The sequence below is a fragment of the Alternaria rosae genome, assembly GCF_020736505.1.
Source record: "Alternaria rosae strain MPI-PUGE-AT-0040 chromosome Unknown BKA58scaffold_2, whole genome shotgun sequence".
In the NCBI taxonomy this organism is placed as follows: domain Eukaryota; kingdom Fungi; phylum Ascomycota; class Dothideomycetes; order Pleosporales; family Pleosporaceae; genus Alternaria; species Alternaria rosae.
In genome coordinates this window covers 2,310,160-2,333,619 of record NW_025763571.1, presented here as the reverse complement: position 1 = coordinate 2,333,619, position 23,460 = coordinate 2,310,160, and the positions used below count along the sequence as shown (strand labels likewise).

The 23,460-nt window shown below is 52.8% G+C and overlaps 8 protein-coding genes and 1 non-coding gene across 9 annotated transcripts; 4 read left to right on the top strand and 5 right to left on the bottom strand.

The window, feature by feature from the left end:
- Nucleotides 1-411: 411 nt before the first annotated feature.
- Nucleotides 412-4,925, top strand: BKA58DRAFT_427122 (cryptococcal mannosyltransferase 1-domain-containing protein; the record flags this gene model as incomplete). Its single annotated transcript, XM_046172975.1, has 4 exons — nt 412-1,310; nt 1,363-2,292; nt 3,461-3,576; nt 3,627-4,925. Exons 1-4 carry the CDS (start codon nt 743-745, stop codon nt 4,923-4,925), a joined length of 2,913 nt encoding a protein of 970 aa, XP_046029186.1. The 5' UTR covers nt 412-742.
- Nucleotides 4,926-5,016: 91 nt separating this feature from the next.
- On the bottom strand, nt 5,017-8,192 carry BKA58DRAFT_93770 (P-loop containing nucleoside triphosphate hydrolase protein). Its single transcript, XM_046176242.1, has 3 exons — nt 7,952-8,192; nt 7,844-7,904; nt 5,017-7,596 (listed from the first exon to the last, which is right to left on the bottom strand). Exons 1-3 carry the CDS (start codon nt 8,093-8,095, stop codon nt 5,108-5,110), a joined length of 2,694 nt encoding a protein of 897 aa, XP_046029185.1. The 5' UTR covers nt 8,096-8,192; the 3' UTR covers nt 5,017-5,107.
- A 13-nt stretch (nt 8,193-8,205) lies between these two features.
- Nucleotides 8,206-10,507, top strand: BKA58DRAFT_377034 (retromer complex subunit Vps17). The gene is made up of 3 exons (XM_046169581.1): nt 8,206-8,708; nt 8,891-9,344; nt 9,394-10,507. The coding sequence occupies exons 1-3, from the start codon at nt 8,292-8,294 to the stop codon at nt 10,260-10,262; spliced, it is 1,740 nt and encodes a 579-aa protein (XP_046029184.1). The 5' UTR covers nt 8,206-8,291; the 3' UTR covers nt 10,263-10,507.
- A 1,468-nt stretch (nt 10,508-11,975) lies between these two features.
- On the top strand, nt 11,976-14,649 carry BKA58DRAFT_93702 (amidase signature domain-containing protein). Its single transcript, XM_046176240.1, has 6 exons — nt 11,976-12,626; nt 12,679-13,100; nt 13,154-13,354; nt 13,456-13,582; nt 13,632-13,751; nt 13,802-14,649. The coding sequence occupies exons 1-6, from the start codon at nt 12,191-12,193 to the stop codon at nt 14,401-14,403; spliced, it is 1,908 nt and encodes a 635-aa protein (XP_046029183.1). The 5' UTR covers nt 11,976-12,190; the 3' UTR covers nt 14,404-14,649.
- Nucleotides 14,650-14,753: 104 nt separating this feature from the next.
- On the top strand, nt 14,754-14,825 carry BKA58DRAFT_t24. Its single transcript has one exon. It is a non-coding gene; the product is annotated as a tRNA-Met (tRNA).
- Nucleotides 14,826-16,201: 1,376 nt separating this feature from the next.
- On the bottom strand, nt 16,202-18,022 carry BKA58DRAFT_417895 (heterokaryon incompatibility protein-domain-containing protein; the record flags this gene model as incomplete). Its single annotated transcript, XM_046172652.1, has 1 exon — nt 16,202-18,022. The coding sequence occupies exon 1, from the start codon at nt 17,828-17,830 to the stop codon at nt 16,202-16,204; it is 1,629 nt and encodes a 542-aa protein (XP_046029182.1). The 5' UTR covers nt 17,831-18,022.
- Nucleotides 18,023-18,208: 186 nt separating this feature from the next.
- Nucleotides 18,209-20,299, bottom strand: BKA58DRAFT_377026 (para-nitrobenzyl esterase). The gene has a single exon (XM_046169580.1). The coding sequence runs from the start codon at nt 20,164-20,166 to the stop codon at nt 18,355-18,357; it is 1,812 nt and encodes a 603-aa protein (XP_046029181.1). The 5' UTR covers nt 20,167-20,299; the 3' UTR covers nt 18,209-18,354.
- Nucleotides 20,300-20,440: 141 nt separating this feature from the next.
- On the bottom strand, nt 20,441-21,922 carry BKA58DRAFT_93667 (HAD-like domain-containing protein). The gene has a single exon (XM_046176238.1). It carries the CDS (start codon nt 21,667-21,669, stop codon nt 20,938-20,940), a length of 732 nt encoding a protein of 243 aa, XP_046029180.1. The 5' UTR covers nt 21,670-21,922; the 3' UTR covers nt 20,441-20,937.
- BKA58DRAFT_93666 (uncharacterized protein) lies at nt 21,923-23,411 on the bottom strand. Its single transcript, XM_046176237.1, has 3 exons — nt 23,222-23,411; nt 22,392-23,171; nt 21,923-22,338 (listed from the first exon to the last, which is right to left on the bottom strand). The coding sequence occupies exons 1-3, from the start codon at nt 23,291-23,293 to the stop codon at nt 22,177-22,179; spliced, it is 1,014 nt and encodes a 337-aa protein (XP_046029179.1). The 5' UTR covers nt 23,294-23,411; the 3' UTR covers nt 21,923-22,176.
- Between the last annotated feature and the right edge of the window lie 49 nt (nt 23,412-23,460).

The following is a 23,460-nucleotide window of genomic DNA, read 5'->3' as shown; positions in this document are numbered from 1 at the left end:
ATTCGTATATCGATACGCTGCCAGGTACGCGCCTGCTACGAGCGTCGTACGACGGCAAGCTCCGCGCGATTCCGGGAGATGGGTCATCGCTTGTGGCGTCGACGTTCAAATGACCGAAGACCAAGAGGCCGAGAGACTGGCCAAGCGACCCATGTGCAGATTCTGACGACGGTTTTAATCACCGGAGAAGGCCCAGCCGCCAGGACTGTGCCCGAGGAGTGAACGATGCACTGCAGTGTTTTCGGGTTCGAGGTGGGTTGATTGATGCAACGTTCCGAGGTGGGTTGCAAGTGAAAGGGTTCGCGACATGCTCTGTTCTGGGGGCGTGGTGCGGGGCTCTCGAAACGACTATTCGGTGGCAGCAGCACCCTGGGCGTGATTAGAGTTGGTGTCGTCAGCTGGAAAAGGCAAGGCAAGACGAGGCACGTTCGCGCTTCTCCACTGTGGTTAGGGAGCTGGACCCTGTGTGACGGGTGACCCCAACCAAACAGTCGTGAGTCCGTGTGAATTGCGCGTCCCCAAGAAGCGGAACCTCGCAGCGTTGTGCAAGACTGCCTGCTGCCGTGCTCTCACTCACTACTTTCCCGCCTCCCACTCTGCGATATACAAACACTCACCTCTGCTGCGGTTGTCGTCAACACTACAAAACGCCTCCACTACAGCCCTGTCGTCCGATCTTCGCTTGATGGCGCCCGCGGACCTGAGTTAACTAGGCCCCTTTCGACCCCCTAGGACCCTTCCGATGCCCAAATCCTCCCGCCGGCCCATACATGAGTATGAGCTGGTCCCGCGCGAATCTCTCGACGTTGATGGTGAAGAAGCTGTCATTCAAGATGAAGAGGCTTCAAATACACGACGCTCCTGGCTCAACCGTCTGAGCAGTCGCTTCAATGCAGTCAACAAGCTCTCGGATCGCGCCGTATACGCCCACTACGTCACCCCGCGTCGACGAAAGCGCTCCATTCTGCGGCTCATATACTGGACGTTATTCTCCGTACCGTACCTCTTGATCGTCCTAGTGCTAGTTGCCGGCATCTTCTTCCCGAGTTACACAGTCAGGCCTCCGCACTACGACGAGCTACGCAAGCGAGCGACCGAGACTGGGCGCGCGAACCCTTACAAGGAGAAGGTCTTCATAGCCGCCTCGCTCGCCGAGAAGAAGGGCGACTTGACATCTGGCGCGTGGGGTAGAGAGGTGCTGCAGCTGGTGGAATTGTTGGGACCCGAGAATGTCCATCTGAGCATATATGAAGACAATCCAGATTTGGTGACGAAGCAGTCGTTGAATTTGTTCCGCGACCAGGTCAAATGTGAGACGCTTCGCCTCGTGCCGCTGTGCAAAGATCGCTAACAACCCCCAAGGCAACTCCACCATCGTATCCGAAGATCTTGACCTCGCTTCCCTCCCCCACATTACGTTACCCAACGGCGAGAAACGCCTCAAGCGCATCGCCTTCCTTGCCGAGGTGCGCAATCGAGCGCTTGCCCCAATCGACCAGCATGGGGTCAGGTTTGACAAGGTCCTGTACCTGAACGATGTCAACTTCGACCCTGTTGAAGCTGCGCAGCTCCTCTTCGCGACCAACATCGACTCGACCGGACGGGCAGATTACGCTGCCGCATGCGCTGTCGACCACATCATGCCCTTCAAGTTCTACGACCGTTTTGCGACACGCGATTTCGACGGCATGATTACCGGGCTGCCCTTCTTCCCGTGGTTCACCAGCGCAGGAACAGGGACCAGCAGGAGTGATGTGCTCGCAGGGAAAGATGCGGTACGGGTACGGAGTTGCTGGGGCGGCATGGTGGCTTTTGAGGCCAAATGGTTCCAGTCAGAGACCGGAGTCCAGCCCGAACCGGCCAATCCACAAAACGGGACGCCTAACCACAGCATCTTCCCGCTTCGCTTCCGTCACGACAACGAGACCTTCTGGGAGGCTTCGGAGTGTTGTCTGATCAACGCGGATTTGCAGTACCGAATGTCAGGGAGGGGCCGACCCGCAGAATCGAGGATATACATGAACCCGTTCGTTCGAGTGGCGTACGACGAGAAGACGCTGAGTTGGCTCTCCTTTATTCGTCGCCCGGAACGCCTCTACTCTCCGATCCACGACATCCTGAACTACTTCGTCGGCTTCCCTGACAAGAAAGCCCGTTTCGCTGAAGAGCCGGGCGAGCTTGTGACGGACAAAGTCTGGATCTATGACCACCCAGCTGCGGCTTTTGCACAAAACGCGACAGAAGCCGATCGTGCAGGCCACTACGTTGAGCAAGAGCGGAGAGCAGAGCCTGGCGGTTACTGCTCATCGCCCAATCTCCTCGTCATCAACGAGAAGCCCGAACACGGCCCTGGTGCATGGAGCAAGATCTTTGTTCCGAGGCCTCCCAAGTCTTGATCGCTCGAGACACGACCGTTGACGACGACACTTCTTTCTCACGGCCTTTAGTACTTTAGAAATTTCCTTTGTTATGCATAGCGGGATGGACGGGAAACACGGCGTTTGCAGCTCTCCGAGCTTTTCTAGAATTTTACTTCACGGTCATCAACATGCTTCGGATAGGAAGCAACGTCCTTGACCGCACAGCGGTTGGTCAAGGATGCTTAGGAGTACTTTGGGTCTAACACTTTAATACGTGTTCATCGACAAGGTGGAGGCTTGTTCTCTTCTTTTATCTAGTCGTAATTTCAAAGTCAGTAACCTCATGATTATCAGCCACACAATGTCAGATGTCATACTTCACGTGTCTGATCTCATACACCGCCTCCTTGTTGGGCGCTAGTGTGTCTGCATTCATGCACCCTCCCTCATATATGCAGGACAATCTTCCACTCATTACACAGTCCTTTTGAGACTTAGACCGTACTCCCAAAGTACTGTGAATCCCTCTTTACGTCCAATTTCGTAGTTGTCATCCTCCGTGAGGCGAAACGCGACACCCCGGCCTCGTGCGTTCCAGCCAATGACGACACGTGCACATCAGCCCTACCGCCAAGCCGCTAAACCCGATTTTTCCTTGACTGTCCTCGACGCGCTAGGAGGCCAACACGGTGCGAAGAAGACGCCTCATCTGACCAGGACTCTCTTGCATGTACAAACTTCATCATTTCTTATCCGCCTGCCGCCCGCTCTCTAGAACTATCTAATCGCCTCTCATTTCCGCGACTACTCCCTTACCCGCCAGCCGGAGACGAAGAGCTTGGCATAACGACGTCATCCAGAAGTGTACCTGCAGGCAGGCACAATGGTTCTCGATAACGATACGCGTGGGTGGATCATGACTGCGGTCAGCGGCATAGGTATGATTGACGATTGCGCGGGAAGCTGCATGGAATCTCTCGGGGAGTAGATGAGCTAACGCGTAAACAGCATGTACATTTGGAGGTGAGATTATTCCCGCGGTTGATCCCATCGACCGGGATTCGAGAACTTCATCCAGGGAAGATGCTAAAGATGGCTAGCTTCGATAATATGTGTCGACCTTATTGTGCGATATTTTCCTGGCAAAAGGAACTTTAAGATTGAAGAGAGTAATGCTTTCTTGTCGACGGGGCTGAGTCTTTCTTTTGGTGTTATGGTGCGTGTCGCTGGTGAGCTTTGTTTGGGTTTGACTGACTCAACTTCAAGATATTCTCATCATTATACAGCATGCTTCCCTCGGCGAAGAACTATCTGAAGAAAGGAGGCATGTCACCGCGGAATGCGATATTGACATTGATCGGATGCTTCCTTGTTGGTGCTCTTGGCATCTCAGTTCTCTCTGGAATACTACACCAGTACATTCCGCACTCAGTTGTGGACTGCGAAAGCAAACACGACGACGAAGAGCAAGGGAAGTTTCAAGAAGAGGAATCGCACTCTCACCAACCGATGCAGGAGCAGCCGCTCTGTCTTCCGCACGCCCACGGACATGACGAGCATACTTCATATGGGACTAGTAGCGTAAACTCGAAAGCTGCCCTACCTCAGAGACCATCGCTTCACAAGTCGCTGTCATCCAAAGTCTCGCAACTAATTGTCGGAGCTGAGAAAGCATGTGACGACACTGACAATGGGCAATGTTTTGGTGATCTTTGTGAAGTCCGGCCTTCACGCTTGCAGTCACGAAAGTCTCTAGGCAGCTTGAGTATTACACGACCATCTGGAGTGAGCAGAAGCCAAACCTCGCAGGGACCGCATGATCGACGAACAGCGTTGGAGGATGTGAACGAAACAACACCCCTGGTACCTACAAGGTCCGGACCAGCCACCATGGAAAGCTCTTTTGCAAGTTTACCGTCTACCAATGGCCACGCAGCACACGCGATCCAACCCCTCCAAAAGCACAGCCGCTCTTCCTCGAATACCTCATCAAATACTGATCATCACCATCATCATCACGGCCACAGCCATGACGACCATGACCAGGAGGCCCAACAACACCACCACCACGTCCCAACAAACGCCTTCCTCTCCCTCGGCCTACAAACAAGCACAGCAATCGCCCTACACAAAATCCCCGAAGGCTTCATCACCTACGCCACCAACCACGCCAACCCAACCCTAGGCTTCTCCATCTTCCTCGCCCTCTTCATCCACAACATCACCGAAGGCTTCGCCCTCGCCCTCCCACTCTACCTCGCCATCGGTTCCCGCTGGAAAGCCATGGTCATCTCTGCCGTCTTGGGCGGCGTCAGCCAGCCCCTCGGTGCAGGTGTCGCAGCGCTATGGTTCAAGATCCAAGGCCGGGGTCGAGAGCACGGCGCAGATGAGGGCATGGATACTATCTATGGATGTATGTTTGCTGTTACTGCGGGGATTATGGCGATGGTGAGCTTGCAGCTGTTGGGTGAGAGTCTGGATTTGACGAATTCGAGGAGGTTGTGCTTTGTGAGTACGTTTGCGGGGATGGGGATTTTGGGGTTGAGTAGTGCGCTTACGGCGTAAGCATATCTTATCGTGTACAGGGGGGGTAATGACTGGAAATGGTAGATAGATACATAGATAGCATATCTTGCGCATAGCATTGAGCTGGTTTGGAATACATGTACACACTTTCTATACTGTATCACCTACTCGTACAATCCACTCCATCTACTCGTACACTTTGCCCCTGCGCTCCTCTACCCCTAAAACTCCCTCAAAGCATCCAAAACTTCCCTCTGCCTCTGCGTCCCCATCTTCTCAAACCCATCCACACTCATCACAAACGTGCCCCTCCCGCCCGTCAACGCCCTCAACTGATTCAAATACCCCACCATCTCCTTCAGCGGCACCCTAGCCACAATCTGTCTCTGACTATCGCTCAATCCATTGCCCATTTCGCTTGTGCCAGACGCAAAGGGGTCGGGGGGCGTGTAGATGAGCGAGGGGTCGATACGGGGGAGGGCGTCGTCGTCCGTTGACGAGGAGGAGGAGGAGGAGGACTCCGAGCCATCTAAAGATAGGATTTGTCCGCCTCGTGAAGACGTGATATCCTGAACCACAGCCCCCATACTCCCCTCATTAACGAAAATCGTCACGTTCATAACGGGTTCCATGAGTGTGGCTGGCGCGGCGTCACTTGCTGTACGCAGGCTATGCGATACAGCGGCGCGAGCGGCCATTGAGATGGCTGTGGGCGTTGTTTCGGGGAAGAGGTGGGATGAAGCGTCGAGTGTGATTGTAACGCGTGTGTTTGCGACGGGGAAGCCGTTGAAAGGGCCGCGGGCTAGAGCTGCGGAAGTGCCGGCTTGCAGGGCGTGTAAGATTCCTGGGAGGGAGAGGTGGGGCGGGAGGTGCTGTTTGTGGGCTGAGGAATCTAGGTTGGAGAGCGGGGAGTGGTGGATGTCGAGGGTGTTGTTGTCAGGCAGACTGTAGGTGCTTTCGAACGGGTTCTCGCGTGCGTGTCGTTCGTCCGCTTGATTTTGGACTGGAGAAAGCGGGATTATGCTGCCGTCTTCCACAGATTCAACACAAGCGGTTATAGCTGCTTTTGTCTGTTTCCCCGCAACGAGTTTATCCAGTGTATATGTGTAAGGTTGCGTCTGCGTCATCGTAGTGATAGTCTCCCTATACCCGATTTCTATCTTTCCGATGCGTGCTTTGGCTTTGAAATCGTTGAGCAATCTGTCTCGTGCGATTTCCAGGTGCAAATCGCCCATGCCAGCAAGATGAGTCTGCCCTGATTCTTCATCGATGGAGAGGTGCAGACTGGGGTCTTCGCGGAGGAGGATGGCCAGACTTTCCTGCACGTGTTTCTGTTCGCTGAGACTATTTGGTTCGATGCTGGTGAAGAAGACGGGGGGTGGCACAGCGATAGGACGCAATTGGAGCGTGTGAAGACCACCGGGCGGTGTGCCTTTCATTTGGAGGCCGCGGTAGACGATTAGGGTATCTCCAGTTCGGGCGTGCTTGAGACCGGTTATAACGCCGATTTGGCCAGAGCCGATGCTGTCGACTTCGACGGCATCGTTGGCGTACATTTTGAGCAGGCGGGGGGCGCGCTCAGCAAGGGATAGGTTGGTGTTGTAGAGGGTGGCGCCGCGGTCGATGGATCCGGAGTAGACGCGGACGTAAACGAGGACGCCACGTTTGGCGTCGTTAACGACTTTGAAGGCGAGGGCACAGGCGCTGAGGTTCTTGACTTCTGCGATGGCTAGTTCGTTGTTGTTTTGCTGCTGTTTCTTCGACGGCTTAGTGGTCTTTGTCGGTGTTGCCGCTGCTGCACTGAGAAGGGATGATAGTGTGCTGCTTTGATTGGAGATGCTGATCTCAGGATCTGGTCGTTCGAGTGGTGAGGGGAGGAGATCAACGACCGAGTCAAGCAGCGGTTGAACACCAATGTTGCGAAAAGAGGCGCCAGCGAAGACTGGTATAACTCTCTGTGGTGCCTGCAGTACAACTCGGCGTAATGACTGCATGATCTGGAGCCCAGAAATGGCCAGGTGATCTTCATCGTGTTCTAAGAAGTGCTCAACCATGATATCGTCCTGCTCACTCAAGATCTCAACGAGAGCTATTCTTGCCTTCTTGATCTCTTCTGCAAACTTCTCGTCGGTTTTGCTAAGATCTTGCAGCCCGAAAGCTTGAATGTCTCTGCCATCGCCACCGGCTTGCCAGAGCATACCGCGTAAGTTGATCGCATCACCGACTCCAACAAAGTCGCCATTACCATTCTTCCACCACGGGATTTGACAAACGGCTGGCCATCCGTGCAACCTAACGCCTATCTCTTTAACGGTGCGCGAGAACGCGGCGCCTACACGGTCCAGCTTATTGACAAAAATGATCCTAGGAATATGGTAATGCCCAGCTTGCGTCCATACCTTCTCCGTCTGGGCTTCAACACCGGCGACTCCATCGAGAATACATACAGCACCGTCCAGGACACGAAGCGAACGTAGCACTTCGAAAGTGAAGTCTGCATGGCCGGGCGTGTCGATGAGATTGATGTTGTGGGATGTTGAAGACCTTGAAACATTGTCGAATGAGGCGAGCAGCTGTGGTGGTGGGGGCGGAGTCTGAGTAGTCGGTGGTAGAGGAGGCCAGTGGAACGTGATGGCTGCGGATTGAATGGTGATGCCGCGTGCTCGTTCAGCGGGAAGGAAGTCGGTTACTGTCGAGCCTTCGTCGACATCTGTGGGATGTTAGATACCATCCATACGCCAATTCGTGATTTTTGTGTATGATGAAATCTGGAATGGTGATGGCAAGGCTTGAATGAGGGAGTGATCGACTCAGGTGAAGTACCTGGTAAGAGTTCCAAGACGTCTATAAGATGATTGGAAATAGGAAGAGACAATTCATAGTGCATGTCTCTCGATTAAAAGCAAACGAGAGCGAAAAGAAAGTATGGCGTTCAAAGAGACATAACATGTACATACTTCCTATTCGCCTTGTCACTCCGCTGTAGTAGAGCATGCGCTCAGTCGTCGTCGTCTTCCCCTACGAAACTATCAGACCGGATCCAACTAAGAAAAGATAGCACTTACTGCATCGATGTGGGCGATGATGCCAATGTTGCGGGTGGCCTTGGAAAGCAAATCATGGTGTGGTTGCGTCGACAGCAACCGCCGTGGAGTCTTCACATGGTGTCGCAAGACTCGACGGGTAGACGTAACCCATCCGACCCTCATGCCCAAGACTGCTCAGTACGATAGCGATGGGCGAGTTGACAGCGTTTGGCAGTCGCACGTGATGTGAAGGATGTCAACGTTCGCGCCTTGCCTAGCTCGGCTAATTCCAGGGCTGGTCAGGGCATTCGAGCGACATCATCGCATCACTCGACAGCTTGGTGCAGCTGTCCAGAGCTTCAATTACCCACCACACACGATGGATTACAGCGCCCACGACCCGGACCACCCCGGCGGCCGCGACCCATGGGCATCGTCGCCCCAGGCCAACCGAACGTCCTTTGGCCAGCCGCCAACCAACGATATCCCCTCATCCCCGCTGCCTCCGCAGGCTTCCCCGTACCATGAAGGAGGTGAGCAGTATGGCTACATGGGCGACCAAGATGCGCAAAGTCGGCCAGGCACGGCGCCAGAGAACGGCGACCATGTGCAGCAACCACAGATGCCGGGTCAGGATGCGCCAAGGTCACCCAATGCGCAGCAGGGCCAGCAACAGCCGCAGCGATATCACGGCAACAGGCCGCAGCGACAACAGCAACACTACAAGCTCCAGGCCAAGGTCACGGGACTCGAGCGGAATAGCAAGAAGGACCCGATACTGCGATTCGATGTCTACGTACGTCTCCACAACATCGACATGACCGGGCTAGAGGCGCGCGACATAGCGGACATTGAGGCATGGTGCAAGGTAGACATGTGCTTCTCTGGCATCTCAGTCGCACTGCATAGCTGCATCAATCCTGCCAATACCGCGCATGCCTGGCCCCCCATTTCCAACTCGTACTGACTTGTCTCCAGACGAACCTCCCCAAGTTCCGAACCACCCAATTCCGCGATGTCCGACGTCTACACTCCGAGTTTGTGAAGCTGGGCGAGCATCTCATCTCAGCATGCCCCGAAGCTATTGTGCCTGCAGTACCGCCAGCGACCACCTCGGCAGGCGCAGGCACTGACGAAGACGAGGCACGCCTGAAGACGTCTCTACAACGGTGGCTGAACATTGTGTGCAGCAATGACATCCTGATACGCGACGAAGAGATGGTCTTCTTTGTGGAGAGCGATTTTGGATACAGCCCTGTGGTACGGAGGAAGCAGCCTGCGACTGGCGTGCGCCGCAAGATGATCAAGCAGTTCGCGCCGCCGCCAGACGATACTCCAGAACTTGCTGCCGCGCGACCAGTCGTCAAGGCTTTCTACCTCGGTACAATGGAAGCGGAGCAGAAGCTAGAGAAGGTCGTGAAGCACAGGAGAAGTAGGCGCTTCCTAGATAGACCTTTTGGCACAGTACTGACAACATCCAGATCTGGGAGTCGCAGAATCCGATCTCGGTGCCAAGTTCGCAGCGCTGCATGTCCAAGAAACACACGTCGGTCTTTCACACGCATACAAAAAGCTGGGGAAGGTCATCCAGGCCACTGGCGACTTCCACGCAGCGCAGGGTACTGCCGAAGCTACGACTCTCGGCGACCCTCTCCAATACCACAGCAGCGACGCTTTTATTGCGAAAGAAACACTCACGAACCGACACATCCTCCTTCGCGAGCTCCTACAAGCTCAGTCCGCGACAAAGTCCAAGCTGTCCGCAGCCGATAGGCTCAAGGCCAGCTCGAGCGTAAAACGGGACAAGGTCGATGAGGCTATTGCAGCTTTAGATGAAGCGAGAAGCCACGAACAATACCTCACGACCAAAGCCCAGCGCGTCACAGCCAACCTCCTACAAGAGCAACGCAAATGGTTCAACAGGACCACACAAGACATGAGGCAGGCGATCCGCGAATACGTCGTGCGAGAAATCGAAGCAGAGCGCCGTACACTTGCGACACTAGAGTCAGTACGACCAGACATCCGAGCTATCGACGGCAGTGGCGGCCTTTCTCGGCTGGGTCGCGAAGCACATCCCACTCAGCGCCGTACTCCCATGGCTAGTTCACAAGGACCCAAGGGTGATGCATGGTCCGGTGTGCCCCGGCGCCCAGGTGACGGCCTCAATCGTAGCATGAGCGGCAGTATCGTGGCGCCCTTACCCGAGGCCGACGAGAATGAGGAAGAGTCTGTGAATGGTAGGAAACGTGCGACAAGCAAGGCAGGTAGCCAAAAGGGTATCGAAGAGGATGATGATCGCATTGACGCAAAGAATGCGGCGAGCAGACTGGCTACTACGACGTTCTAGGGACATGCTCGTCTGTGGTAGTTTGAACGGTATTGGACAGGCCTGGTGGATCGTATACTTGGCACGAAGAGCAATACCAGGGCTTGTGTTGCAGTCTATACAAGCTTACCTCTAATCGTTTTCCAGCGTTATCTGGTATCTGCTACCTCGTCTGCGGACACGACGGCAGATGTCGCGTCTGTCGCGAAAGATGCTTTGAGATGGCGTCGAGTTAGCGATAGTAAACGATCATTTTTCCATCTCCGTCACATCCTTCTTTTTCTCTCTCTCTTTCCCCTTCGCCATGCACGCGGTCAATATTCCCACGTGTCAGCCTCTCGCATGCATAGCCTGCCCAATGACTAGACAACTTTCCTCCGCATCTCCAAGCACGCATCCCCAATCCACTAAACCCGCATCAGGATTGGCACCTCACCAGTATTGGATCGCGATATTACATTTGATTGATTCCCAGTACCGGGACCTGCCTCGGCTTTTGGCATCCTACTACGGCAGTGAGGGGATCCCCCATCCAGATTGGCGGGAAGTGGCAATCATGTCTCTGAGTGGCATCAGTTGACCTGTGGTCTAATTTGTACAGCGTGGCGTCGCATATTGCAAAGTATGGGGCTGCATATTGCGTCTTGACCATCTGGACGCACGGCGGCAGGTTGAAGCGCTAACGCTATTCCAGGCGCGACTAGGCGTCCCGCCTGAATGACAGGCGCAGCTACGCCATGGAATCTCAGCACTCTTCGAGAGCTGTGCCACGGCGCCAGCCGTTCTGATCGGTCCTACGTTACGATATGATAGCTGCTGCCGCGTGCCTCCTGCGGGTCTGGCCGCGCTGCTTGCCCTGATCCAACGGCGATTCACCATAGCGCTTTGGTTTTCCACGTGTTGCGACTGCCACAACCATGTTTACAACGTATCAGGCCACCAAAGTCGTAGGAGTCGATACCCCGCATAACACGGCAAGCCTATGTCTGAGAGCGAGACAAGGATCAGGCTTCTCAAGCAATACCCAGTCCGATATACACGAACGACACCATGGTTGTTCACGCTCAAGAGGGTGAGCCTTCCTATAGTCTTGCTAGGTAATGACGAAGCATACTCGCTGTGCCACCATTGCGCAGAGGTCTCGAGTACCAGTTAAGTCCCACTGGGACGTACTTTGGTGAAGATCACAAAGGGAAAACCTTCATGATTATTCATGAACCTCGGTGCTACAAGTTCAGTGACTCGGTTTAATCCGCAGAGTCATATGTAGTAGTTGTAAAGATCAGCAACCTCATCCTACGCCAGGTAGACTCTTGAGGTAAATACACCGAGGGAACACGACCTCACCCAAGACTGCTAATATCCAGCGGGCTGGATGGAGCAGGGTGAGCAGCCACTATTTGACCGTAAGCGAGACGTCCAACCGCCAACAGCTCCGTGCGGCCCTGCGTTCCGGGTAAAGTGTTGTGCGACTTCAACCTGATCACGCATCATGTGGTTCTTACGGGGGCTTCTCATCTGCGAATAAGAGGACTAAGGAGTACGAATTCCCGGAAATACTTCTCCTCGATTGGCCTCGCTGAGACCACCAACCCTATTACTCCACACAGTCTATGGGCGCCATTGACAGGGGTGTCAGAAGGCGAACGTCCAGCCTAGAAGGAGTGATCATACCCGCAGCCACTGGCGATGTCTAGAGCCTCGGAGACAGCCATGGCAAGCACTCATAATCTGGCGGATCCCACGTCCCCTGCATATGCTTTTGGCTGTCTCGTCTCCCTACATTGACGATCTACTCGTTCAGTCTTGCAATCGCACGTACTCTCACTCCAAACGACGTCTGCGCTCCGCATTCATCACCCCAGATCGACAAACATCCCGGCATCTCCATCCCCACGCGCCCGCACTCCACATTGGGCACATCCGACAGTCGTAAATCCAGCACAGCCATGCCGAAGGTATTCAGATATCTAAAAACGGCCATTGCGCCAAACATCGGAAACACATTACCACGAGAATCTGTCGACAACAGTAGTGCGTCGCGCAAGGCGTCTTTCACATCATCGGCCGACGACGCATGGCTGCCAGACTTTGATCCGCTTACCATTTCGGCCTTTGAGCTTTCCGAACTCATGAACGCACAAGCTCTCACAAGTGTACAGATTGTGCGGTTGTATCTAAAGGAAATTGAACAGCACAACAGAAGAGGAAGACAATTACGTGCATTGATCTCGGTCGCGCCAAAGCATGAAGTGATCAAGATGGCTAGGAAGCTGGATGATGAGCGGGCAAGAGGCAAGATAAGAGGCCCACTACATGGTATCCCGATAGTGCTGAAAGACAACATCATGACCGATGAGAAGCTAGGCATGGACACCACAGTTGGTATGTGGTTTAGGTAACTTGGATTGAGACCAGTGACTTACTGCTCGTGCAGGATCGTACGCTTTCGTAGGGTGCATACCCAAGAAAAGCGCAACAATTGTCGAAAGATTGGTCAAACGCGGCATGATCATCATCGGCAAATCGAATCTGACTGAGTTCTGCGGTCTCAAGAACCCTTCCATGCCTCCAGGATGGTCAGCAGTCGGTGGACAGTGTCAGTCGCCGTACGTCTCAAGACATATCGCGAAAAGGAAGCTACACTGGGAGCTTTCCGCGCCAGGAGGATCTTCCACTGGATCTGCAGTCGCAGTAGCCTCAGGTTTCAGCACCCTTGCCATCGGAACAGACACCATCGGATCATTAATCACGCCCGCAAACCGAGCCGCGCTCTACGCTCTGAAACCCACAGCTGGGCAAATACCAATGGACGGCATCTTCAACCTGAGCAAGACATTCGACGCCGTCGGCGGCATGGTAAGCGCACGCGCATGCGTCAGCTCGTACTCTCAGCACTGACAGTACCATAGGCCAAATCAGCAAAAGACCTCGTAGCACTAATGGACGCCATGATGGTTCCCACCAACCGCGAAGAACACGCAAGAGGTCCGCACAGATCGTTCAAGATCAAGCCGGATTTCGGGACGCTCCGCATCGGTATCTGCGAGCCGAGTATTTGGAAGGCGTGGCGCAAAAGCGGGCGGATCAATGCTGACGCCGAGCGATTCATGGTGAGTTAGCGCTTACCTCTATACGTGAAGCAGCATAGGAACGCACGTTGTGGTACAGGGATCGGTGTTGTGTTGGGTCATGCAGTGCTGACATGTTGCAGACACAGAAATACGACATGGTTGTTCAAAGCATGATCGAGATGGGCGTTGATGTTGTGTATCCGGTGGAATTACCGAACCAATCGAGTTTGACTATTGACGGCAAGAACTGCTTTGAGCCTGTTGTTTGTTAGTATACAACTTCTTGTATTGCTAGGTGTATACTGATACTATGCAGACTCCGAGTTCAAAGATTGTCTAGCAGAGTTTATCCGCGACTTCAAAGTCACGAAGATGCACTCGCTGGCCGAGATCATCAACTTCAACCTCGACCATCCCGAACTCTGCCTGCCACCCAGTACGTCCCTCCAAACCGCCACACTCCCTCATCTTACTAACCCCGCCCAGCCTGCCCAGACCAAAACGACCTAATGGCGGCCATGCAATCCACAACCAAACGCGAAGAAGTCAACGCCGCACGCCAACATCTCCAAACCGCCGGCGGACCCGAAGGCCTCGACTTCCTCTTCACCTCCCTACATTTAGACCTCATCTTCGCCCCCGGCGACGCCCCCCTCTCCGCCCTCGCAGCCGCAGCCGGCTACCCCACCGCCGCCTGCCCGCTCTCCGCTCTCAAACTGAACGGCCAACCCTTCGGCATAACCCTCGCCTCACGCCCGCACACCGAACACACCCTCCTCCACTTCCTGACAGCATACGAAAACATCTTCCCACCCCGCGCACTACCCATGCCGTTGAGTTCGGTGCCCTTGCAGGATCCTAACCCCGAACCGTTGCCTGATCAGCCTATTGTCGATTTGATTCTGCATGAGTGGGATACGAGGCGGTTTAGCTGTAGTGCGGATGCGCTGGCGGATTGGCTGAATGCGAGATGGCGGAAGAGTGGGTATGAGTTGAGTGCTGAGACGGTTTGTGAGGTGTTGCGGAGTAATGGGCGGATTGCGTTTAGGGGGCTGGGGGATGATAATGAGGGGGCGTTTTCGAGGTGATGGGACTGTGTATGATTATGATTATGATCACGATCACGAGTGTATTTTTATTGGGGGTTTCGGTGGTTATGTAGGTTAGCGTGGCGTTTGGGTGGTTGGGTGGGTTTTGTGTTCTAGTGGGTAGGGTCTAGTTGGGGAGTTGGGATTTAAGCAAGGGATCTCCACAACCAGTCGTTTCTCTGTGAGTCAGAGCAAAGTCTTCACGCTATGTCCCACAGTTCGCTTGAACTCCCACACATGAGTTTTGTGACTCAATTTTGGTCGTCCCCCAGCTTTGAGTACTCCAGAACAAAATTCTTGGTTATATTTGTTCAGATCTTGAATTCTTCCATCAACCAATCAACCACAAAAGCTGCTTGGCGCAGCGGAAGCGCGCCGGGCTCATAACCCGGAGGACCTCGGATCGAAACCGAGAGCAGCTAGATTGATTTCTTCTTTTTTTGCCCATTCTTTATCCATGCCATCTTGTCCCCTGCGCAGCCGTCAACCTACACCGTGTTATACATGCGATCTCCATTCTACCTCCATTCTACCGGCGTTCTTTTTACATTAGTTCTACGCGTAGAAACTAAGACTTTACCTAGATATAGTGCATTCTGTAAAGATAGTGCAGTGTAATGTTAAGGGTACGGTAGCTAAGCCTCCAGCTCAAAGTTGTGATCTAGCTACATAAGGCCGAATTGTACAATACGGGTTATTCGCCCGCCGCGCTTCCGCTGCGTTAAGCAGCTTTTGCGATTGATTGGTTGATGGAAGACTTGGGGTCAACACTCAACACCTGAGCATACTACCAATATGATGCTAGTGATTGGCATCGAAAGGATTTGTGCATGCCCTTAGCTCTGCTGTATTGTATTCATGAGAGGCCCTATTCTGTATCTAGAGGGCATGCACATCTGCTGCTTGTTGCAATTCGCGTGTCGCGTACCTGGGTAAGCTCACCTGGAAACCAAAAAGGCGCGTGAATTTATCTAAACAAAGACAGGACAAGAGCTTTTTGTGAACCTCTCTGATCTGTATCTATGCCACATGTGTATTTGTCTCTAAGAATGTGTTCTGCAAGACATTGATGCGTTGAGGAAGTAAGGTCTTGTTACTTTAACACTCAGCCTGTTATGCGAAGACATTGCCTTTCAACACGTTATGCGCAGAATCAAAATTGGTTCTGGTGGTATTCGCTACATTTACACTAGCTGTAAGCTGAACAAAAATATGCCCTGGAGGTATTCGCTGCATTGCGACGTAAGACTAAAACCTAGCCAGGAGGTATTCGCTGATTTCTGCGCCTTTGGACATTCTTGCGAAGAGTAGTGTATACCTCCACGGTGGTTCTTGGTCATCTGTACAGTTAGTTAAAAGGTCGATGTATGCTGCAAACGTATGCTGTCTAGATACTTTACAGTACCAATCAAAGACTTTATATAACTGTGACGCTTCTTCTCTCTAATTTCGAGAGCAATGTCTGCGTTACTTCTTCAGTGTTAAAGATACCCATCATCAGACCGATGCGGCGGTATATTGAGGGTCTATCCTCCACTGGTACTAGAACGATGCCACGAACGTAACAGTGAACCTTATGGACCAATGTTGAGTACATAGGCATGCAGAATGCTTGCTGCATCATATCGTCCTTGGTAGCGTATAAGACCAGAGAGTTCGCCTCAACACCGAGAGATGTCTCGGGCGCTGAATTCAGGTCCAAGTGTTGGAAGTATGCCAGGTGACGAATGTTGAGCGCGTCGGATTCATACCTTGTTGTGACGGTTTGTATGGCCATCCAAAGACCCCTCAGCTTGAGCTATGCGCTAGTGACTTCGCCCGTATCCAAATCATTGATATAACGCGTTGCCGCCGTACAATTCGCATTGGTGACGTGCCATGTGAATTCATCCCTCTTTGGCGACCCATTCCAGTGTATCGATCCATCGAGTGACATTGGAGACCAAGATGGAGCTCGGTAAACAGCTGATCTGCTACCAAAGCCGTCCAACGACCAGCACAGGCCAAAGCGAAGGTCTTCTGCCCACAAGTCAGCAATATATGTGTGGTGTGTATGAGGTCGGCGAGTGTTCAACGCTGATCTCATGTCGTTGGCCAAGCCAGATATAGCCACGAGCTTGTCGGACGCATGCGTGAGTTGGCAGTTACTGTAGATGGATATCATAGCATACCACTCGAGGAACAGGGTCGTATACGGGTCTTCTGGGTCAAGAAAGAGCGTCTCGCCGATTGATAGTTTCCATAGTCTTTTTCTAGGAAGATCACGATCCCAGTGACCATAAGACATAGACCATGGCATTGTTTCAGACGCGTGTTGTTCGTGACACTCCCAGAAAACTTGCTGCGACCCAAAGTGTAAAACACGACATGGCAAGAGGCGTTCTTGGGGACACCAGCCACGCTTCCTCGTGACGTTGCCGAGCCGGAAAGACGCTTCCACTGCCTGTGTCTCATCTGAACATACGAAAGTCTTGGGCTTATCGTATGATGTGTATGCGATATTTACGACGGTGGGCTGGACTTTGGCGGGGTCTCGTGAATAGAATAGACCAGAGTCATCGTGAGCACCCGCGACAGCCGAGATAGTAAGGTATGAATTGCGGTAAACGGCTTGCATCGTAGCAGCTTCAACGCGCCAATCTTTTGGAGAATCCTGTATTATACAGAGCGCATCAATCCATATGTATCTAATGCCGAGTCGTGCAGTGACGTGAATGGCATCGACATATGTCTTTGAAAGGGACCCGAGAGGCAATCCACTGCGTATGGTATCGAACGTTGACTGTAAAAGACACAATTTTCCTGGTTTCCCTGCAGTACCCCAACGATAGGACAATGCAGTGTATCTTGAGTTAGAATATATCTCTTCTCGCAACACTAGCCTACATGTGGTAGGGTTACTGCCATCTTCGAACTCAAGTATCTTCGTAGGTAAAAAGGCAGAATCGCCAGTTCGTGTGCATCGTGAATGTTTGGCGAGGCAATTTTTATCCCATCCGTCGATCAGCCTTCGAGAGTGCTGGCCATCTGTGTTGTCGTTCAGCTCGAGGATCAAATCGGCTTTTTCCTGCATGCTTTCGAGGGGCAATAGGATTGATAATGTCCCAGCTCTCGTCCCCCTCCACATAAGATTTACGAATATACGTTTTTCTTTTTCGTAGACGAATAAATTGAAACTCGTGAGGAAGTCATCGTCAGCACGTGTAAGGTTATGCTCATGGTCTTTGAACTTAACAGAAAGGAGGCACTGCTGTTTGATTGATTGTACTAGTGAGTCACGAGTACGGTGATGCCCAAACACGTGTTTTTCAATGTCGAACAGGGTGCCACGAGATCTGTGTTCCCCTTGTTGTACGGCTCGAAGATGTGGTGTGACAATAGGGTCGTTCATTCCCTCCAGACTTTGCTTGCAAACATCACAAAGCATCTTTGAAACGGTCGTTGCGAGCGCAAAACGAGTGGGAGGGAAGGTATTGGTGTAGGGTGTTCGAGGAGCTCTTATCGTGCTTCAGGCTCGCCGTCAAGTTAATGCGAGCTGAAGAATCATAGGCACAACTTCGTCAGGAAAGTACACACATGACATAGCTAATGTGCGACGGGCGAGTAGTGACGTGGCGGTAAGTTCAGGTGTGCGGCACAGCAAAGGGACAAGAGAAGTGCGTAACACGCCGGGACACATGTGCGGGGTCGTACGTACCTGCACTCGCAGGCCCCTCCCACATGACTTCCCTGTACAACGTAATAAATCTTGTGAACATCGACCTGATGCTGTCCTCTTCTGTGCTTCACGCTCGAGTTTGAAGTCTTTTGACAAAGCTTTGAGTTTGTACATTGGCGGGTTAGGTACTGTCCTTGTCCTGTATTCGAGTGCACATAATAGTGATAATTCGAAGATCAAACATTTATTATCATCATATATACAAATCATCAACGATGAAAAGGAACCAAGCTTTACTTGTTAAGCCTCTTCTCCCTCTCCGGATCCCTCCACCAAGCACATTGCTCCATCCTGATAGCCGTGCCTTCATCCTCCATCATCGGGCCACCCTCTGTCGGAGGGTTAATCACCAACTGCCTTCCGCCAGTACCCTCGTACTGCTCCCACTTGGCACTGCCCAGACTGTACGTGTTTGGGTCGCCACTGACGATGAAACTAGCCCAGTAGGCACTGTACATGTCTGCAATCTCAGGGTATTGTGTGTTCGCCTGCCCGTTGAAGTACGAGGCGTCACTAGCGTGCGGTACACCCAGGTATGTCGGCGCCCAGTTTGGTGTGTTGAAGCGCGCTTTGTATACGGGGGCGGAGGTAGAGGCCATGACTGACGCGGTGTCTTGAACCGGGCAGATGTAGGAGTAGTCGCCGTAAGCTGCGGATACTCGGGCGAACTGGTCAGAGACGTAACCCAATGTACCCTGCTGGGGCTTGATGTCTGGGTACAAGGTCTCGAGATCGGCGAGATCTTCCGGTGTTAGGCCTGGAGTAAGGGTCTTCCAGAAGTTGAGGAACTCGGCGTTGGTACGTAGGTCTTGGGGCGCGAAGCCTGTGCCTTCATCGGTCACGGAGGAGATAAGCATCGGGATGTTGAAGAAAGTGCCGTCTTGACCGGATGTTGAACCGCGCTTCTCGAGGAGGGGACCGGGAGAGACGGGTTGCCATGGCCAAGTGATGTTGTAGTTGTGGGCATTGTACAGCGAAGAAGACATGAACTGGATGTCATCAGCCTCTGCAGCGCGAAGGCAGTCCAGAGCAGCCGAGCTGGGCGACTCCGGGCAGTTTAGGTAGTCCATGATATCTGCGACTTGCTTCTGGTAGAGAGGGTAGTCAACACCTGGGAAGGCGCGAGCGGTTGGTGAACCTGAAGACAAAATGGCCTTGCTGAACAAAGGCTTTCCGGCATCCTCTGCGTAGTTGTGGAAAAGGTGAATACCAACGGAATGGCCACCAGCACTTTGACCGGCGAGCGTGATTTGGTCTTTGTCGCCTCCAAAGTCGCCGATGTACTTCTGCAAGAACTCCAATGCCATCTTCTGGTCGCGGATACCCAGGTTGAGAAGACCCTCCTCTTGCATAAACTTGGCTGGCAAGCTGCCGAGCGCACCCAGGCGGTACTGAACGGTGACAACCATAAGAGGCTCGGGGCTCTGCTCCACGAATAGCGGACCGTCGAAGCTGCGGTGGGAGCCCGAGACAAACGAGCCACCGTGCAAGAAGACCATGGAGGGGAGTTTCTGGTCCATAGGGATACCCGAAGGTCGGTATACGTTGATGGTGAGGCAAGCTTCCGACTGTCCAAGGGAGCCGTACATGTTCTGGAAGCAAGCCGGTCCAATTGATGTCGCGTCCTTTGTACCATCGAATGGTTCAGGCCATGTTACTGGCATAAACCTTCCGTGACCAATAGGCTGCGTAGAGTACTCAACATTCATCCACGCATCCACTGGCCGACTCAAAGTCTCCGTCTTCTTCAGGTTCATGAGAAGTTGCGTGCCCTGGAAGGATCCATACTCCGGCAAGGTGACGAGAAGAGAACCGTCTGGTGTCTCATAACTCGGAGGATCCGGTCGTTGGGGTGTACCAGGCTGGTATGGCCTGGCCTGGCTGAAAGCGCCAAAGTACCAGAATAGCAAAGCAGTGCTACCGGAGAAAATCATGGTGATGGCTAATCTTCTCTTCCACCATCGCGGGGAGAAATGGGTTGCTTTCATAGTATTTTCTTGCTCCCGTACTTCTGCCGATGGCGGTGCAGGGAGTCGGTCCGCCATGGGTGCCGACTGACGCTATCGGCAACGGATAGCGGAGAGACTGCGGGGATGCAGGCGATGTAACTATTGCTACGGATAATCTCGCATGCGCTTATTCGTGTTGGCGCTAGCTTGCAGTCGTGATGGGTACAACGTTGGTGTTGAAGGGTGAGAACGGCACGTGGCTGGCGAATAATGACGTTGCCGAGCCACGATATGGCACTACCGAGTCAAGATATCGGTGCTGCAAGGATGTTTGGAGCCATATCGCGAACTTGCATCTCAACTTACCTCCGAAGCTTACCCTCATAAAGAATCATTTCCCTCTCCAAGGCGCTTGAGTATAGGTCCGTGGAGGTAATTTTTCTCTCATCGCCCGCTCACCGGACGCACCTGGGCACCCATGATGGTTACGCACCTGTATTAGTACGGCACAGCTGCAGAACAGAACTGCATCGCGCAGGAAGATCGCACATCAACCCGATCCTCCAAGTCTACTTTTAGTATGATCAGCTCAGTTCTATTGAAAAAAGCTTTTTGAGTTTATAGTGAAGCAATAGATTGTGGCGTCCGGAGGAGGAGAAGGCATCTGCACCCCGCAAGCTAACGCAGACTAATCACAATGTTGGCGGCCTCGCGCGGTAGATAATCTGGCTCCGAAAAGAAACAAGCGCTAACGTTGCGCTGTGCATTGATGTCTTCCTTGTTGAATCCAGAACAAAGGTTGAAGTACTTCTAGCGTCCCCCACCCCCAGGGTCAATGCACACAACCACACAATCTCCCATCTCTGCCTACTTTGCCTGCTCTGCGGCCTCCTTTTCCACGGCATCCGCCATGTCGGCCAACGTGTCGAATTTCCAGGTGTACACAGGATCATCGCGGTTTCCCATGACTGCGCCCGGCCGGTAAATCCATGAACTCTTGATTCCCATGTCCTTTGCTGGGTGGTGGTCGTGGTATTGCGATTGCGCCGTCTGCAGCACTTCATGCTTCTCGACGCCGAATTGCTCCTTCACTTTAGCCAACATGTATTCGAAATTCCTCAGGTCGGGTTTGTAAGACCCGATATCTTGGGCTGTATAGACCGCGTCGAACTTGTACCCCTTGAGCCCATTCGCATTCCCGAGCTTGAACGAATCATGGTCGACATTGGAAAGAACGACAAGCTTGAAGTACTTGGACAGCCTCTCCAAAGCAGATGGTATATCAGAGAATCCAGGCCAGTGTCCGATACTCGCTCCAAATGCCTTGTTCTCTTCTTCACTGGGCATCTCCAACCCCAGTTTCTCACACAACTCAGGAAGCACCATAGCGAGTACCTCTGAGTACTTGAGATGGCCGTGTTCGCTTTCGACCCTCGCCTCGATCTTGTGCATGACTTGCATAATGTGCTTGCGATCCATGTTCTCTTGACCAGACTTCTTAAGATGGGGCTTGAGGGCGATCAAAGCGCCCGCCTCCCAGTCTATGAGAGTGCCGTACACATCGAAGGAGAGGAGCTTGAAGTCGGTAAGCTTGGACATGGTGGTGTTTGGTGTGTTGCGAAAAGTTAGAAGTGTGTTTGGGTTTGAGACACCTGAGACAGCTGGGATTTGTAATGATGGTTCTGAAAGTGATGTTGGTGATTATATACCGCTTCATGACCGTACAGTTGAAGTTGCCCAGAGCCTCTTGGGACCCCCACTTGGTACTATGACGTTAGCGGGGCACTACAACACGCCCTTCAAACTACATGCTGGGGTTTGCGACGATCGAGACTGTGATAGCAGATTATAGGTTTTGATCTAGACGCTGCATACGCCTTGTAGTGGGATATAACCTTGCTTTGTGGTTGAACTTTTTGTTATGTAACGCGTCATACAAATAGCTGACGCGTGGATCGCGCTTCGTTCGTCTACCTTCCATGGAACTCAAGTATGCGGGATCGCTCATGAGATGCAAGTGCGATAAACTGTGGAGCGCATCTAATAGGCACCTGAGTCATATTCGGACATTGTCCATCAATAATCGGACCGTCATTTACCCTCGGTCTACGCGATGTTGACAACCTCAGTTCTCATCTCGTACGGCAAGCTTCCAATCTTCGACTCCAGAACTTCCTTGGTTAGTCTCCACAAGTTTCTCTGCAACTTCTCATCTCTGGCCTGCTTGGACGCTTCTTGGACCTTCTTATCAGGAACGATGTACGAGTTCTGGCGGCAATCAGCTGAAGTTCCTGATGTGAAGAGATCTTGAATCTACATACCTGGATCTGCTCCTTCGCAATATCAGGTGACGCTGCAGCAAACAAAGCCGGTCGACATCCCTCCGCTACTGGGTCTTTCATGAACGGTCGCACGGCTTTGACGCCAACCTTTCCAGCAGTACCATAAGCCTCGACTGCCTGATCCTGCTGATCCGTCACTACGCCACCAGGATGTGTCGCGTTGATCCACGGTAAACCCGTACTCTCTGTGACTTGACCGAACTCGCCAGCCTTGATGCGGAAGTACAATTCGCGTAGAAAGAGGATCTGCGCTAGCTTGGTGCGGTTGTAGAGCTTCATCGCACCGATGTCTTGGTTGATCTCCTGAATGGATTCAAACTTCATGCTCGAGTCGGCGCCCTTGTGTAGGTCGGAAGACTGGTGTACAATGCGCGAGTCGGGTGTCTTCTGCAATACAGGCAAGAGCATGAGCGTGAGATGAGCCTGCGAGAAAATGTTGACCTGCATGTGGCTATCCAAGCCATCGCGCGTCTCGTTATATACGCCAACCCCCAGACCCGCGTTGCAGACCAAAGCATCAAGCCTATCCAGCTCCTTTGCCAGCGACTTGGCTACTTCGTCGACCTGCTTGAGATCTTCGAGGTTGCACTTGCGCCACTCGACTTTGCTTATGTTACCCCATTCCTTGAGCGCCTCCTGAGCGTCGTCGGCGTGCTCTTCTTTGTTCGACAGGAGGTAGATTTTCGCGGGGTTGTGCTGAAGGAGGTGCGCTACGATGCCGTATCCGATTCCAGCGGAGCCGCCTGTTACGACGTAGACCTAAGATGATCATTAGTCCTTTGCGTATGTAGAAGAGAGTATAAGCTTACCTTTCCGCTGAGGTCGGGGATGTCTGTGTTGGGATCGAAGGCGCTGCCGATGGCTTTCTTGATGGTGTCCATGATGCTTCAGGTTTAGCTGGTTGTTCAATACCTTACTTGTTCTTTTTATCTGTATGATAATCTGTTGTGCCGCTCCAGGCGAGACCTAATGATATATCACGTTGCCCCAGAACGCGTCGCGCATCGTGTCGTCATAATGAAATGGGGTAGGCTGCACCTCTCAGCCA